Here is a 12,021-nt window from a genome sequence, read left to right as displayed (position 1 = left end):
ACAGCTGTGGGTGTCTGGGGTATGGTATGTGTGGGTTGTTGGAGGGGGTGAGTGAGTGGGTGGGTGAGCGGGGCTTTCTCTCGCGTAAAGAATCGACAGCGCACAGGTTTGGAGTGGAGTGGAGTGTGAAGTTGTGCGAGTGTGACTTTTTTCCCTCCCCTCTTTCTCTCTCTCTCTCTTTTGGGCGACAGGCGACGCTCCGACAAGGACCACACTGACCAGTTGTGACGAGTAGTTAGTAGGGAGTAGTGGTGGGTGGGGGTAGTTAGTCAAAGGCATGTAACCCCAATTAGAAGGACCCTGGGGAGTCGCTCGTTCTCCTCATCATCAATCAGCACAATCTATTATTCTTCCCATCCGCCAGTCACCGATCGCTCTTTTTTCCCACGGGCGAGAGTGGTTCTGGAGAGGGAGGGAGGGAAGAAAATCGCTCGTTGTTTCATGGTAAGCAACCGCCCACTCCAGCCAATCAGAGCGCTTTCTCTAAAGACACCGGCTGCGAAGGACCGCCCCAGGCCTGTGAGATCTCATAGGTCGCTTAGTCTTTCCGTTAGGAGTGGGGAGGAACTGAGTGGGGCAGGATGGGCGAGGAAGCGGATTCTCGCCTTAGGTAATCCTCATTTGTCACGCGTTTATCAGAGCGCGGGAAGCAAGACATTTAATTGTTTAATTACGACATTTCAGTCTTCTCGCGAAGCCATTCTCTGCGCTTGTTTTGCTCAGTGGCCACATGGAGCTTTCTTCGGAAGCGTGGTGACGGATATATCTGGCGGCTTTGCTGGGACGTCATGAGAGAACGTGCACATATCTCGCTCTAATGCCCATTGCTCAACACTGCATCCAACTTTTTTCGATGAATGCCGATTTTTCATTTATGCACTTCGGGGCGTTCTTCGGTATCTCTCAAATCCATTTGTTTGATTAATCCGTGCTTGACGTACTGTACAGACTCTGTGCGTTGTGTTGAGGGCGGAGTGTCTCACTCGCCAAATATTTCAGAGGTCAGAAAAAGTCGGCGTGCTTACAATCACAATCGATGATGCGAAATCGAAACTCATCGTCATGATACGAGAGCAGCTCTGGCGAAGATTCAAGAATATCCTCCTTCGTGGACTTAACCCGCCGGAACGTGTTCTATCCAGCAGTTTTCCAGTGACGCGGCAACGCTCCCACCGCTGGTACTGTACAATTGTCCTTTCTTGAGATACCACGTTAGCTTCGCCCAAGGGTTGGAAGGTTCCAAGTCAGGGCAATCTAGCGGCTCCCAGATAACCATAATAATCGCACGCATTGGGGGGAATCCGCCTTGGAAGATGTGGTGAAGACGTCGCGTCCAGAGTCCCGACCCCCTCCTCATTTCGCTGTCGGACGTGAATAAATGTTCGATCTTTCGGCGGACCCTGCATGCATGTTAGGTGAGCCTCACACCCTCCATGAAGCGGGTGTTTTCGACATCTCCGAAGCGTCCTTCCTTATAGCTCGATACTACATATCGCCCACAGAGCGTTGCGTCCCACTGCTTGACTGTTTTCGACGTCGGGGAAGAATTGATCTGCCCCCCACAATCGGTTGTGGCCATTCCCGAATCTGGGGCACATCTGGGGCAGAAGCCACAAATGCTCCAATTCACCCCAGTTGACGCTACCAGGAAGTCGGGCGCGATGTACGCGACATAAGTCACATAACGCCAACCGTCTGTGTCAGCTGCACAACATTTTATCGACGGTCGGTTTTCCCCACTCTCAAATTCTACACTTGCACGCGGGTGGGCTTGGTGGTCAATATGTGAGATTATTCGGGACGCGCAGAGAAAGCGGCTTGTGCGAGCGGTGGGTGGGGACAAGAGGGAGAGAGGGAGAGAGGGAGCGAGGGAGAGAGAGAGATAAAAGGACGCTCTCATCAAGAAGCCTCGTCGCCCATCAAGGATCACCCAGAACCCTCAATTCCAGGTGAGTTGTTGCATACCCCACAGTGGCGTGCGAGTGGGGAGTGGAGTGGAACGGCCGCACCGGACGGCTGTGGGAAAGGGGGCGACTTTGGCCTCGTCGGAAAAGGCACACTATGTGGACGCAAACATAACCCGTGGGAAATCCAGCGGCAACGCACACGCTCGTCAACGATTGCCCTCTAAACCCTCCCTCTCACATCCCACCTCCCATCCACAGGTCTTCCTCACCCCCACCCCATCCAAGAAAAACAATGTCCTCCCTAAAGTACCTGGTCCGCGCGGCCGCCTTCACCATCACGCTCGTCGGTCTCAGCCACGCCGCGCCTGCTCCTGCCCCCGGTGGCCCTGTGACCACGGACGGGAAGTGCGGACCTGCTAACGGCGGGCTTGTGTGTTGGGCGCCGGATTGGTGGGTTCTTCTTACATTTTTTTTTGGAACAATGTGTTGGGGTTGTTTGATTGATGGGATGGGTTTTCTTTGAATTTGAAGGTGCTGCGGCCAGAACGGATGGTGTGGCAAGACGGATGCGCAATGTGGAGCTGGTTGTCAGGCTGGGTTTGGAAAGTGCAATGGTGAGTTTGACGGTCGAGAGTTGATTTTAGGCGCAAGTGCATCTTTCGTTCGTTTGCTTGATTCTGACATTGCCTTCATTGATAGCCGTGACCCCCACGACCACAAAGCCTACCGTCACTCCTACCCCTACCAACACTCCGACCAAGCCTCCAGTCACTACTGATGGACGCTGTGGAAGTGCGTTTGGAACCGCATGGTAACTACACAACATTCCCTCGCGTACCACAAAACCTTCGTTACATGTATTGATCATTATGTTTTCGGGAACAGCTGGTCCGGATGGTGTTGTAGCAGTGGAGGCTGGTGTGGAAAGGAAGCCAAACACTGTGGTGCTGGATGCCAGATTGCTTTTGGTACCTGCGGTGCCAACCCGCCTGTGACGACCACTCCTACTACCGTTCGTCCGACAAGCACCTCTACTACTCGTCCGACCATTCCCCCTACTACCGTCCGTCCGACAACGACAACGACCACGACCTCTGCTACCGCCCGCCCTACCTCTACCGACGGCATTTGTGGTCCCGCTGCGGGTACTGTCTGCGACAATGGCAACTGCTGCTCCCAATATGGGTTCTGTGGGTCCACTGCCGAATATTGCGGTGCTGGCTGTCAAGCCGGCTGGGGCGGTCTCCCTTGCCTCTCGGGAACCACAACCACCCCCACCAAGCCTACCACAACCTCCGCGACCAAGACTACCACCAAGACCACCGCAACATCCAACCCTGCCCCTTCCCGCGTCCCCATCCCCAACGGCAAGATCATCACCAAGTGCACCGTGCCGGGCAAAGCCGCCCTCACTTTCGACGACGGCCCCTACGACTACGACGCGCAGCTCCTCTCCGAGCTCGCGAACGCCGGCATGAAAGCTACCTTCTTCGTCAACGGCAACAACTACGGCTGCCTCTTTGACTACGCCGCGGATCTCAAGAACATCCTCGCCGCAGGCCACCAGATCGCATCTCACACCTGGGCCCACCCGGACATCGCCACCATCTCCCACGACCAGCTCAACTACCAGATGCGACGCAACGACGACGCGTTTATGAAGATCCTCGGCATGGCGCCTACGTACATGCGCCCGCCGTTTGGATCGACTAACCCGGCGGCTGTGGCTCAATTGTCGAACCTCGGCTACCACGTCATCAACTGGGACTCATCCTCCGAGGACGCCAACGGCGCCTCTGTCGAGCAGTCTAAGCAATACCTCACAAACGATATGGCGAAGGGCGCGACCATCGTACTTAACCACAGCGTTGTCAAGACTACCGTCACGACCCTCACGCCTTGGTTCATCCAGAACTATAAAAACAAGTACAAGTGGGTCACGGTTGCGGAATGTCTCGGTAAGTTTCCCTGTTCTCATGTTGAGCTGAGGATGCGACTACTACCGGATGGGATTTCAGTACTCGAGTTTGCATCTTATTCGGTTTGTCGTGCGGCATTTCTCATTCCCCCTCTGTTCCTTTACTAAACAGGTGATACCAAGTCACCCTACATGAAGGTGCCGACTCTGGATGCCAAGTTTGAGTGTGCGGCTACGGATGGGAGCTTGAAAGATGGACAGTAGAGGAGTGTAGATACTTTCATTCTATGGAATCTGATACGACACAATACCCCTGACATTCGTTTTCCTTAGACACTTTGATTACAACACCTCGCTTAGAGTAGCTTGATAGACACTGACGCTGTGCGTGGTAGAGTTAAACTTCCCCCCGAACTCGATGTGTTTCTTATTTCAGACAAATACTAATGATATCATACATTGCGAGCAATTGCCTCAACGTCAATATTGAGATGGAATTCTGATTTCTGGGCCTCAGAAACAGGGGAAAAAACCGCTTCCACAACGCAATCATTCACCCCCCCCCCCCCCCCCCCCCCGCGTCTCCCATCCACCGCCCAACGATGATATCCAGTGTGTATGCCTCTCGGCGTCTGTGCGTCCCGAACCGACTTACCGGTGCGGAAACGCGAACCCGTGTCCGTCCACGGCTGCGTCGTGGGGACGTGTTGTAACATTGGTTCTTTTTTTTTTCCAGGGATGTTGGACGTGGCTGTCAGCGCTGGTGGGGGGTTGGGGGGCATGTCGGGATGGTTTGTTTTGTGCGGGCGGGAAGATATGTGCCTGTACTGTACAGTGGAACGAGCCAACGCTGGATCAAATTCGGGGTGATCTGACGCATTCGGACAGCGTGCTCACGAAAACAACAACCCGCCCAAACTCTAGATCTAAAAAAGTTAGCCTGACCCCTCCATTCCATTCTTCCTCAGGCGTCTCACGACCGTGTTCGTTCGCCTGGTCGTCGGGGGGGTCCATCACACTCTGTTGTCCCTTGCCAGATTCATCGACACCACTCAGGTCGTTGCCGTAACCGTGCACGGGAGGTCTGTTGGGATGGATGACACCGACAAGTGGGTCCAGCGGAGTTTGGGTCGTTGGGGCAGTAGGATGAAGGGAAACAGGAGGGTCTTAGCAGGCGCGGAGAATGGGTTGCGAGTGCTGGACTAAGGGAGATGAAGGCTAAACAGTCAGATGCACTGCTTGGAAGAGGGATCCCCGCCTCTGAGGCAGGCCGGGGGGGCGTTGCAAGGAACCGTTCTGCGAACCAGATCTTTTCACCCTTTCTCGATGGATCATGCATCAGAGATTATATAGATGGCTGTCACAACAGAGAACCTGGAAACCACTTGAGACTGCCACCGAAGCTGGATAAGGCACACTCAAACACGACTATCCCTGTATGATGCCCGCCGGCCGGGGGAAGGGTCATATCGGACACATGCGTTGGGAGCGTGCAGGAGCAGGTCCGGGAACACGTCGATCATGATGTAGTCGTTCCCGTCCGCCAATCGAATCGGGAGCACATTGTCCAGCATGGGTTTTCGGTCCCCGTCCTACACGCCGAACAGCTTATGGGAACCCAATGCGGTGTGGGTTGTAGCAAACCCAAATGGTCATATCGAGCCCCCGATCATCGATGTCCTCTGCAGTAGAAAGGCAGAACTCGAGAGGAGACACCATCAGCTAGCGTTCCTGGTTTTCTGGATCCGCCCCGCATGTTGGTTAAATCCGAGATCCGCGACATCGCTCCGGATCTGCCGACTTGGAGGCATCAACCGAGAAGTCGACTTGTATATTCCGCGTTTCTCATTATCGGTTTTCTCTATCCAATTCTCTCGGCGGATGTGGTTGGGCATTGTGAGCGAGTGACGGCAGCAATGGTCTGGTGTGGGTCGTCTTGGTCGTTGTTGATGTACTAGATACATTTTTCAACAAGATGGGCTTCATCGCGAGGGTGTTGGATGTGGACTGGGATTCATCCCAGGTGATGCACCTGTGTCCTAGTCGACTGGGGTTGAAACCGTATTGTGGAGAGGCTTGTAGATGCGGATGGCAATCTCGGGTCCTGGAATCTTCTAAGCTTCAATGAAATCAGAGAAATCTACGGCTCAGGGTGTTGACGGAGGCAGGAAACTTCCTCTTTGAAAGAGCAATGTCGCAGTGGCGGGGAGGACGTTGGAGATCGGCATGGATGGTTCGGCGACGGCGGCTTTCCGTGTCTGCAGTGTGATTTCTACTTTTTGACTGGCATTGAGGAACTCATGTTATGCGCTAGTACTGTACATTTATTCTTTCCTCCGCACAACCGTCTAACGTTTCCCCAACTCTGGCACTGAGAAAGAGACGTCAAACGGCCGAGCTCCGCGCGTGCCATCGCCATAGAAGTTGCCGGTCTTATATCACATCACAAATAAGTTACTCGGAATCATGATGGCTAAGACGACATCACCCGGCGTTTCTTGGATACGGGGTCGATACGGCGGATGCGGGGCAGATACGGGGTGGAACGCTGCTCACGCCGCGGAACGGATGCGGACGCCGCTGATAGAGGCAAGCGATGCCGTTCACATTCGCTTCCGTGGACCGTGCTGTCGGCAGAGGATGGGATCGCCGCCCATCTTCAGTTACAACGCAATGGTCGCAATGGATGAAAAAAAACTCCTCATGATCAAGTGCTTGTCCGCAGCTTGTCCGTCGAGACCCCATTTCCTCGTCGCTGGCAGCAACCGCCGTCACCATGAAAGGCCAGGTACGGGCTAGACAGACCCAACACGCTGCTCGGCGGATGCACACATTCTCGACATTGTTCCAAATCGGGTCGGTTCGCAAGCTCTGCGAGATGGATGCAGCATGCGTAGCCAGGCTGTAAACAACGGTGTTTATCCATATTCTGTGTCATCCTCAGTTCTTTAAAGGGGTCATTGGTGGGTCATTGGGGCATGTTTCTCGCTGCCGAATGTTCAAGAAAGGGCGCAACCCAAACTCACCGAAACACGCGTCATCCGCTGTCATCCATGCGGCGGTGTTCCTTGGCGATCGGCAGGTTTCTGAAGGGTGTGATCTCCACACTTCCAGCTTCGCATATATATACTGTATCGATATATAGACTGCTTCCGTCCTGCTCTCATCCATCCGACTAGCGATATGTGAACGGTGTGGGGCAATCAATCAATCTCATTTAGATACGCCTCACCCCATACTGTACTTGTGGAATCAGCATGGCCATGCTCTCACAGGGGCGGGCCCGAGGGCTGAGTTTGCATCCCTTCTCGGGCCCAGGCCCAGGGGCAAACGAGCGTGCGAAGCTCAGCGAAAGCTCAGCGAACGCGCGAGGCAAGCAGGCAGCGCAGGAGTATAAAAGAACACCCTCATCCGCACTCCCTCTCACTTTTCTTCACCGCTTCCGGCTATCCATTAGTACCCTTGGAGTTGACCACGTTGGGTCGGGCTTCGGTGCTCTGGAAGGAACAAGAGCAGGGCAATGTGGTCGCTGGTTAAGAGAAATCTAGACCCTTCGCAGCGGGTTGGACATCCCGTCGCATCGTTCCTTGGTCGTGATGGCCGGTTGGGGTTAGAGGTACGTGCATTTGCTTTTTTCGCTGTTCTTCAAATAAGTTAGGCGATTGTCCAATTACAATCGGCTAATTAATGAGCCGACGGTGGTCCCAAGCCCACATAACTCTTTCGAGAGGGAATCCAGAGGGGTTAGCACTAACTTGTACTTCTTCGTCGAAAACTACTCCCATCTGCCATAATATTGTCAAAGGCTTGCGATCCTGTAATATACATCCTTTCAATATATAATTTGCGCATCGTAAGAATGCCCCGTCTTGGCCATTGACCAGCCTTGAGCGCTCAGACGTCTGCTCAATGTAACAAATCCATCCAGTGCTGGACGCCTATTTGGGTCAAGCCCTGGTGTGTGCAAAGCGGGTGCAGGACGTCTGGCAACGACGGCGACGATGAGCTTGAGAATCTGGTCGGAAGTCGGCGGAAGGAAAGACGCGACGGACGGAACTGCGTGCACGTCCTATGTCCATCTCTCAATGAGGTCTTCCAGCTTGGCCCGAATTCTTTCAGCGTGGACCCAAAGACCGAACGACAGGCCTCAAGGCCTTCTCTTGCCGTCAGGAGGATAAATTGCAGGTCCTCGTGCCCATGGTCGCGCGTTGATAGCTCCCTGGGCCCAGGGAAATCTTCCGACGTGCCTCCGGATCGCGCCCCGCGAGCCAGAGGTGGATATTACAGTAGTATATGGCACGAGTGGCATGAGTATTGGACATGGCCTGCCGATGGTGACGTTTTATGGCGCAGGCGTGCGAGTAGATCCGCAAGAAATCGGCTGGCTGGTTCTCTCGGGAAGGTACTAGGCATATGGCCGGAAACAGCTATATACATTGTTCTGATCCAGAAGCGCTGGAAGAATTCATGTGTGATGAGCGTTCCATTCCATTGTGCGTTGGGGATAGATTCCAGTTTGGTTGGTCATGTCAAGGTATCTGTCGTGGGGACGGTGTGCAGGGCGAGGGCACTTTCCCAAGTCTGCTTGGATATATTAACGTGAAGATGACGTCCAGATGAATCCCGTGAACGGCCGACATGTTTGTACACTCTGCGTCGGGAATATGGAGCTGCATGGATGTCATTCTGTGTAGGTGATGGGGGAAACTGTTGGAGAGCCATCAACCAGATTAGAGGTTATTGGATGATTGGAAGAAAGGAGCTCGGCGAATAAAGGTCACCGGAAAGGAAGGTTTGGTGGCAACCAGGCGACAGGAACCATGAACGAACGCGGCTGGTCTCATACTGCATCAGAAATCCAGCCACAACCGAGTAGGGTGGCTTTTGTAGCGGGTGCCCACCAAACCGTTAAAAATGATTCGTGCACGATGCGCCCTAGCCGGATGCACCGGGTACTGTAAACATAAGGACCCCGATGTACAACGACGGCCATTCCATTTCCCAATGGCGATTTCTCAAGAGATTGTATTACCAAGAGTTACATGTAATACAGTCTCTTGACGCCCGGCAGCCCCTATCCTTATCACAATCATGGGAGGAGCCATGACTTGTGAGAGCTTCCTCCGCCGCAGTGTAATGCCCACAGCAGTATATCTTGCGGATTTGCCTACCTCAATGTCTTTGTAAGAGGGGTTGCATTTCTGACGTGAATTTGCTCGAAGTCGCTAGGTACGTACTGGCTGGAAGTCCTTGTTGCATACGCACAGTCTTCTGCTTCTCCTTTTCAAGCTGCTCGGCCTTTGCCAACACGGTGCGGGCGGTAACGACGGCAGGAGGCCCGTCCACGAGTCTCCTAAGAAAACGCGAAGGACGTTCATGAATACGGATATTCGCTATTCGGCAGCCCACCACCGCGAACTCCTTACGGATGGCTTACCTACCTCAACCAGTGGACAAACCAGCGAAGGGAGGAGCTGGCCTCGGCGGCCGCAGCGGAACTGTGGGTGTTTGGTGGTGGTGGTGATGGTGGGGGCAGCGAGGGCGACTGCGGCACGACCGGTGGAGACGGTGGCGGCGACGGCGGACAGCGTCGCGGGATTTGCGCTCCTCTGCTCGGCCGAGGCGGCTCCTCTGCTCGGCCCAGGCGTCGATGCCCGGGATGGTGGACAGGTCCGGGGCGGCGACGGCGGGGGCGGAGGAGCTGGCCTCAGCGGCGGCAGCGACACTGTGGGTGGTGGTGGTGGTGGTGGTGGAGGAGGAGGAGGAGGTGGTGGTGGTGGTGGGGGGAGCGAGGGCGGGACCGGCGGAGATGGGGGCGGCGGCAGCGGCGACAGCGTCGCGGATGGCGGATTGGGCCCGGGCCCGGGCGTTCCGGTTCCGCTTCGCCTGAGCGGAGGAGAGAGGCGTAAACCGCGAGTCTGCGGATTTGTTTGATTTTGGCATTTTGGTCGATATGAGCCAACCTCCAGTTCCGTGGAGATGCGCGAAGTTCTGCGCCAGGTCGATGGGCAACTCCTCGTTGGAGCAGCGGCAACAGCGTCGCGGATGGCGGATTGGGCCCGGGCCCGGGCATTCCGGTTCCTCTTCGCCTGAGCGGAGGAGAGGCGCGTAAAGCGGGAGTCGGCGGATTTGCTTGATTTCGGCATTTTGGTCGATATGAGCCTATCTCCAATTCCGTGGAGATGCACGAAGTCCTGCCCCAGCTCGATGGGCGATTTCTCGGCGGAGGGGATGGAGGAGGGCCGCGAGGGCATCCCACTTGGGGCCGGGGCGCAGCCAAAGGGGGGGGGGGGGGGGGGGGGAGGCGCGAGGACAAAAACCAAGGGGCGGGCGGGCAGCGGAGGAATGGCGGTGTGGGTGCGAACGTGTGCATCGCGACTTCTCGTCGCTTGTGCCGAGGCCAGCTTCGTGCAGATCGAGTCAGCGGGTTTGATTTTCGATTTTGCCGTTGGCGGCGAACGAGAGGAGGATCGGCGGCCCGACCGTACCCGCGATGGTGAGGAGTGGTTTCAGGGTTCGACGAACGAATGTGGAGTTGGAAACCACTCCCAAAACAGCCCCATCGAGAATCCCAACCCCCACGCCTGCGTTACTCGTACAGTCAGTAACCGCCACTGACTTAATCTCGTGAGGTCGCACTGCAATCTCCATCATGTCCCGCAGCGAGGCCCGCCCTAACTACCCCGGAATCCCACAGTCCCACGTCAAAAACGAATGACGAGTACTCATCTCCTCCCTCAAGCATATCTCCCTCCAGAACCTCCCTCAAACTATCCCCCAACTGCAGCGGGCTGCTCGACAGCGAAGGGAGTACATCGTTGGCGGTAATTTGAGTGTGCGCAGATGGTGGTGATTCGGGGCAAGGTGAGCGCAAGGGACAGCGATAGCGGCAGCTGCCACAGCATTGCTGATGCCGATGTGACGACAAGCACGGCCGTTCCGGTTCCCGTTTGCCCTGAGGGTGGACCGATGAAGGAACCTGTGGCGAGCTCAAGGGTCGTGTGCTAGAGGTCTACGCACAAGCTACGACCCAACCAGCTGGTAATAAGGATATAAAAAAAGATACGATTAGTTCATGAAGGAGATTATATAACCCTGATACCACCCAAGTCACATTCATATCCGACCATAAATGAGGATAGCTTACCTGCGTTCAGCCCCAAGGTGATCCAAAGCTGGCTGGGCCGCAGCTTCTGTCCCAAAGCAGCCCAATCCCAGGGAAATGGTGATGAGCTGAGAAGGGTGAGGGGTTTGATGCGGGAAGAAGGCGATCGCTGCAATCGGAAGGATGATTTTGACCGCATCACAAAGGCGAGAAGAAGATTTTCCTTGCCATGTCCACTGTAACTGGAGAGGAATCCGAGTAAGTTAATGGAAGAGATGAAGGCAGCCGCGGAGCCGCAGATCCCAGCCCCAAGCGAACAACTTAGGCCAAATGAATCTGTTCCAACGGAATGGCGGTCGCGGCGATGGCGACGCGGTAGCGCGGTAGCCTTACTGTACAGTAGGCTGCCAAATATCTGGTTACGAGAGGTTACGAGAGCAAGGACACATCACCAACCCGTCGTAACGAGATATCTGGCAGCCTACTGTAGACCGTCAAGTGGTGGGCTGTGGCGGCCTCCACGAAAGAGGTGCCGCGGCGGGAAAGGTTATTGCGAGCTCTGATTGCTTGCGTCCGATGAGGACGCGAGGGCGGTTGCCGCGAATGATTTCTTGCTTTTGCGGAGAAGGCCGGACGGGGCGAGATGGTTTTCGCCATTTTGAGCTGCGACAACGAATTAAAGTCGCAGTGAGCGTTTATGAAGGTGCGTTAAGATGCGTATGCAGCAGCAACCCAAACTCACACACAAGATCGAAAACGCTAATGGTCATTGAGAGACGGCCTCCCTTACTCCGAAACGGCCAAGATCGATTGAAAAAGGCATTTCAACGGACCATGCACCCAGCTGATTGAAAAATCAAAGACCATAAATCAACAGGATGTTCACATTGTCCTGATCAACTGCCGCTAATACGTACCGGGAGTGGGTGGAGAGGTCAACCTGGCGCCTTATCACGACCCCCGCGAACATATGAAGTACTGTAGTGCGGGGGTTGGTCCCTTCGACGGGGTCAGTTCTCAAGAAAGAAAAAACTTCACTACATAAGGGAAAGGCTGCGCGACATGCGCCACCCGCGCGCTTACGTAACATT

The 12,021-nt window shown here is 55.0% G+C and overlaps 4 protein-coding genes across 4 annotated transcripts; 2 read left to right on the top strand and 2 right to left on the bottom strand.

Moving 5' to 3' along the window:
* Positions 1-1,351: 1,351 nt before the first annotated feature.
* On the bottom strand, positions 1,352-1,957 carry EV422DRAFT_279421 (uncharacterized protein). The gene has a single exon (XM_053065944.1). The coding sequence runs from the start codon at positions 1,898-1,900 to the stop codon at positions 1,412-1,414; it is 489 nt and encodes a 162-aa protein (XP_052921548.1). The 5' UTR covers positions 1,901-1,957; the 3' UTR covers positions 1,352-1,411.
* Position 1,958: 1 nt separating this feature from the next.
* On the top strand, positions 1,959-4,123 carry EV422DRAFT_279422 (uncharacterized protein). Its single transcript, XM_053065945.1, has 4 exons — positions 1,959-2,357; positions 2,439-2,521; positions 2,607-2,718; positions 2,793-4,123. The coding sequence occupies exons 1-4, from the start codon at positions 2,200-2,202 to the stop codon at positions 3,991-3,993; spliced, it is 1,554 nt and encodes a 517-aa protein (XP_052921547.1). The 5' UTR covers positions 1,959-2,199; the 3' UTR covers positions 3,994-4,123.
* Positions 4,124-8,797: 4,674 nt separating this feature from the next.
* EV422DRAFT_581298 (uncharacterized protein) lies at positions 8,798-10,099 on the bottom strand. Its single transcript, XM_053073370.1, has 4 exons — positions 9,412-10,099; positions 9,267-9,370; positions 9,063-9,178; positions 8,798-8,992 (listed from the first exon to the last, which is right to left on the bottom strand). Exons 1-2 carry the CDS (start codon positions 10,077-10,079, stop codon positions 9,268-9,270), a joined length of 771 nt encoding a protein of 256 aa, XP_052921546.1. The 5' UTR covers positions 10,080-10,099; the 3' UTR covers positions 8,798-8,992; positions 9,063-9,178; position 9,267.
* A 45-nt stretch (positions 10,100-10,144) lies between these two features.
* Positions 10,145-11,483, top strand: EV422DRAFT_544796 (uncharacterized protein). The gene is made up of 3 exons (XM_053071424.1): positions 10,145-10,863; positions 10,973-11,345; positions 11,416-11,483. Exon 1 carries the CDS (start codon positions 10,171-10,173, stop codon positions 10,441-10,443), a length of 273 nt encoding a protein of 90 aa, XP_052921545.1. The 5' UTR covers positions 10,145-10,170; the 3' UTR covers positions 10,444-10,863; positions 10,973-11,345; positions 11,416-11,483.
* The last annotated feature ends 538 nt before the right edge of the window (positions 11,484-12,021 follow it).

Source organism: Fimicolochytrium jonesii (genome assembly GCF_025526975.1).
Source record: "Fimicolochytrium jonesii strain JEL569 chromosome Unknown EV422scaffold_35, whole genome shotgun sequence".
Taxonomy (NCBI): domain Eukaryota; kingdom Fungi; phylum Chytridiomycota; class Chytridiomycetes; order Spizellomycetales; family Powellomycetaceae; genus Fimicolochytrium; species Fimicolochytrium jonesii.
Note: the sequence above shows the minus strand (reverse complement) of the source record. Positions and strands in the feature narration are given on the sequence as shown.

What these genes read in the sequence shown, in the direction of transcription:
- EV422DRAFT_581298 (XM_053073370.1), bottom strand. Translation starts at nt 10,079, where the DNA reads ATGCCCTCGCGGCCCTCCTCCATCCCCTCCGCCGAGAAATCGCCCATC. An exon ending in AGCGCAAATCCCGCGACGCT is followed by an intron (nt 9,371 to 9,411) that starts GTCCGCCGTCGC and finishes GTCGTGCCGCAG; the next exon opens with TCGCCCTCGCTGCCCCCACC.
- EV422DRAFT_279422 (XM_053065945.1), top strand. Translation starts at nt 2,200, where the DNA reads ATGTCCTCCCTAAAGTACCTGGTCCGCGCGGCCGCCTTCACCATCACG. An exon ending in GTGTGTTGGGCGCCGGATTG is followed by an intron (nt 2,358 to 2,438) that starts GTGGGTTCTTCT and finishes TTGAATTTGAAG; the next exon opens with GTGCTGCGGCCAGAACGGAT. An exon ending in AGTGCGTTTGGAACCGCATG is followed by an intron (nt 2,719 to 2,792) that starts GTAACTACACAA and finishes TTTCGGGAACAG; the next exon opens with CTGGTCCGGATGGTGTTGTA.
- EV422DRAFT_544796 (XM_053071424.1), top strand. Translation starts at nt 10,171, where the DNA reads ATGGCGGTGTGGGTGCGAACGTGTGCATCGCGACTTCTCGTCGCTTGT.
- EV422DRAFT_279421 (XM_053065944.1), bottom strand. Translation starts at nt 1,900, where the DNA reads ATGAGAGCGTCCTTTTATCTCTCTCTCTCCCTCGCTCCCTCTCTCCCT.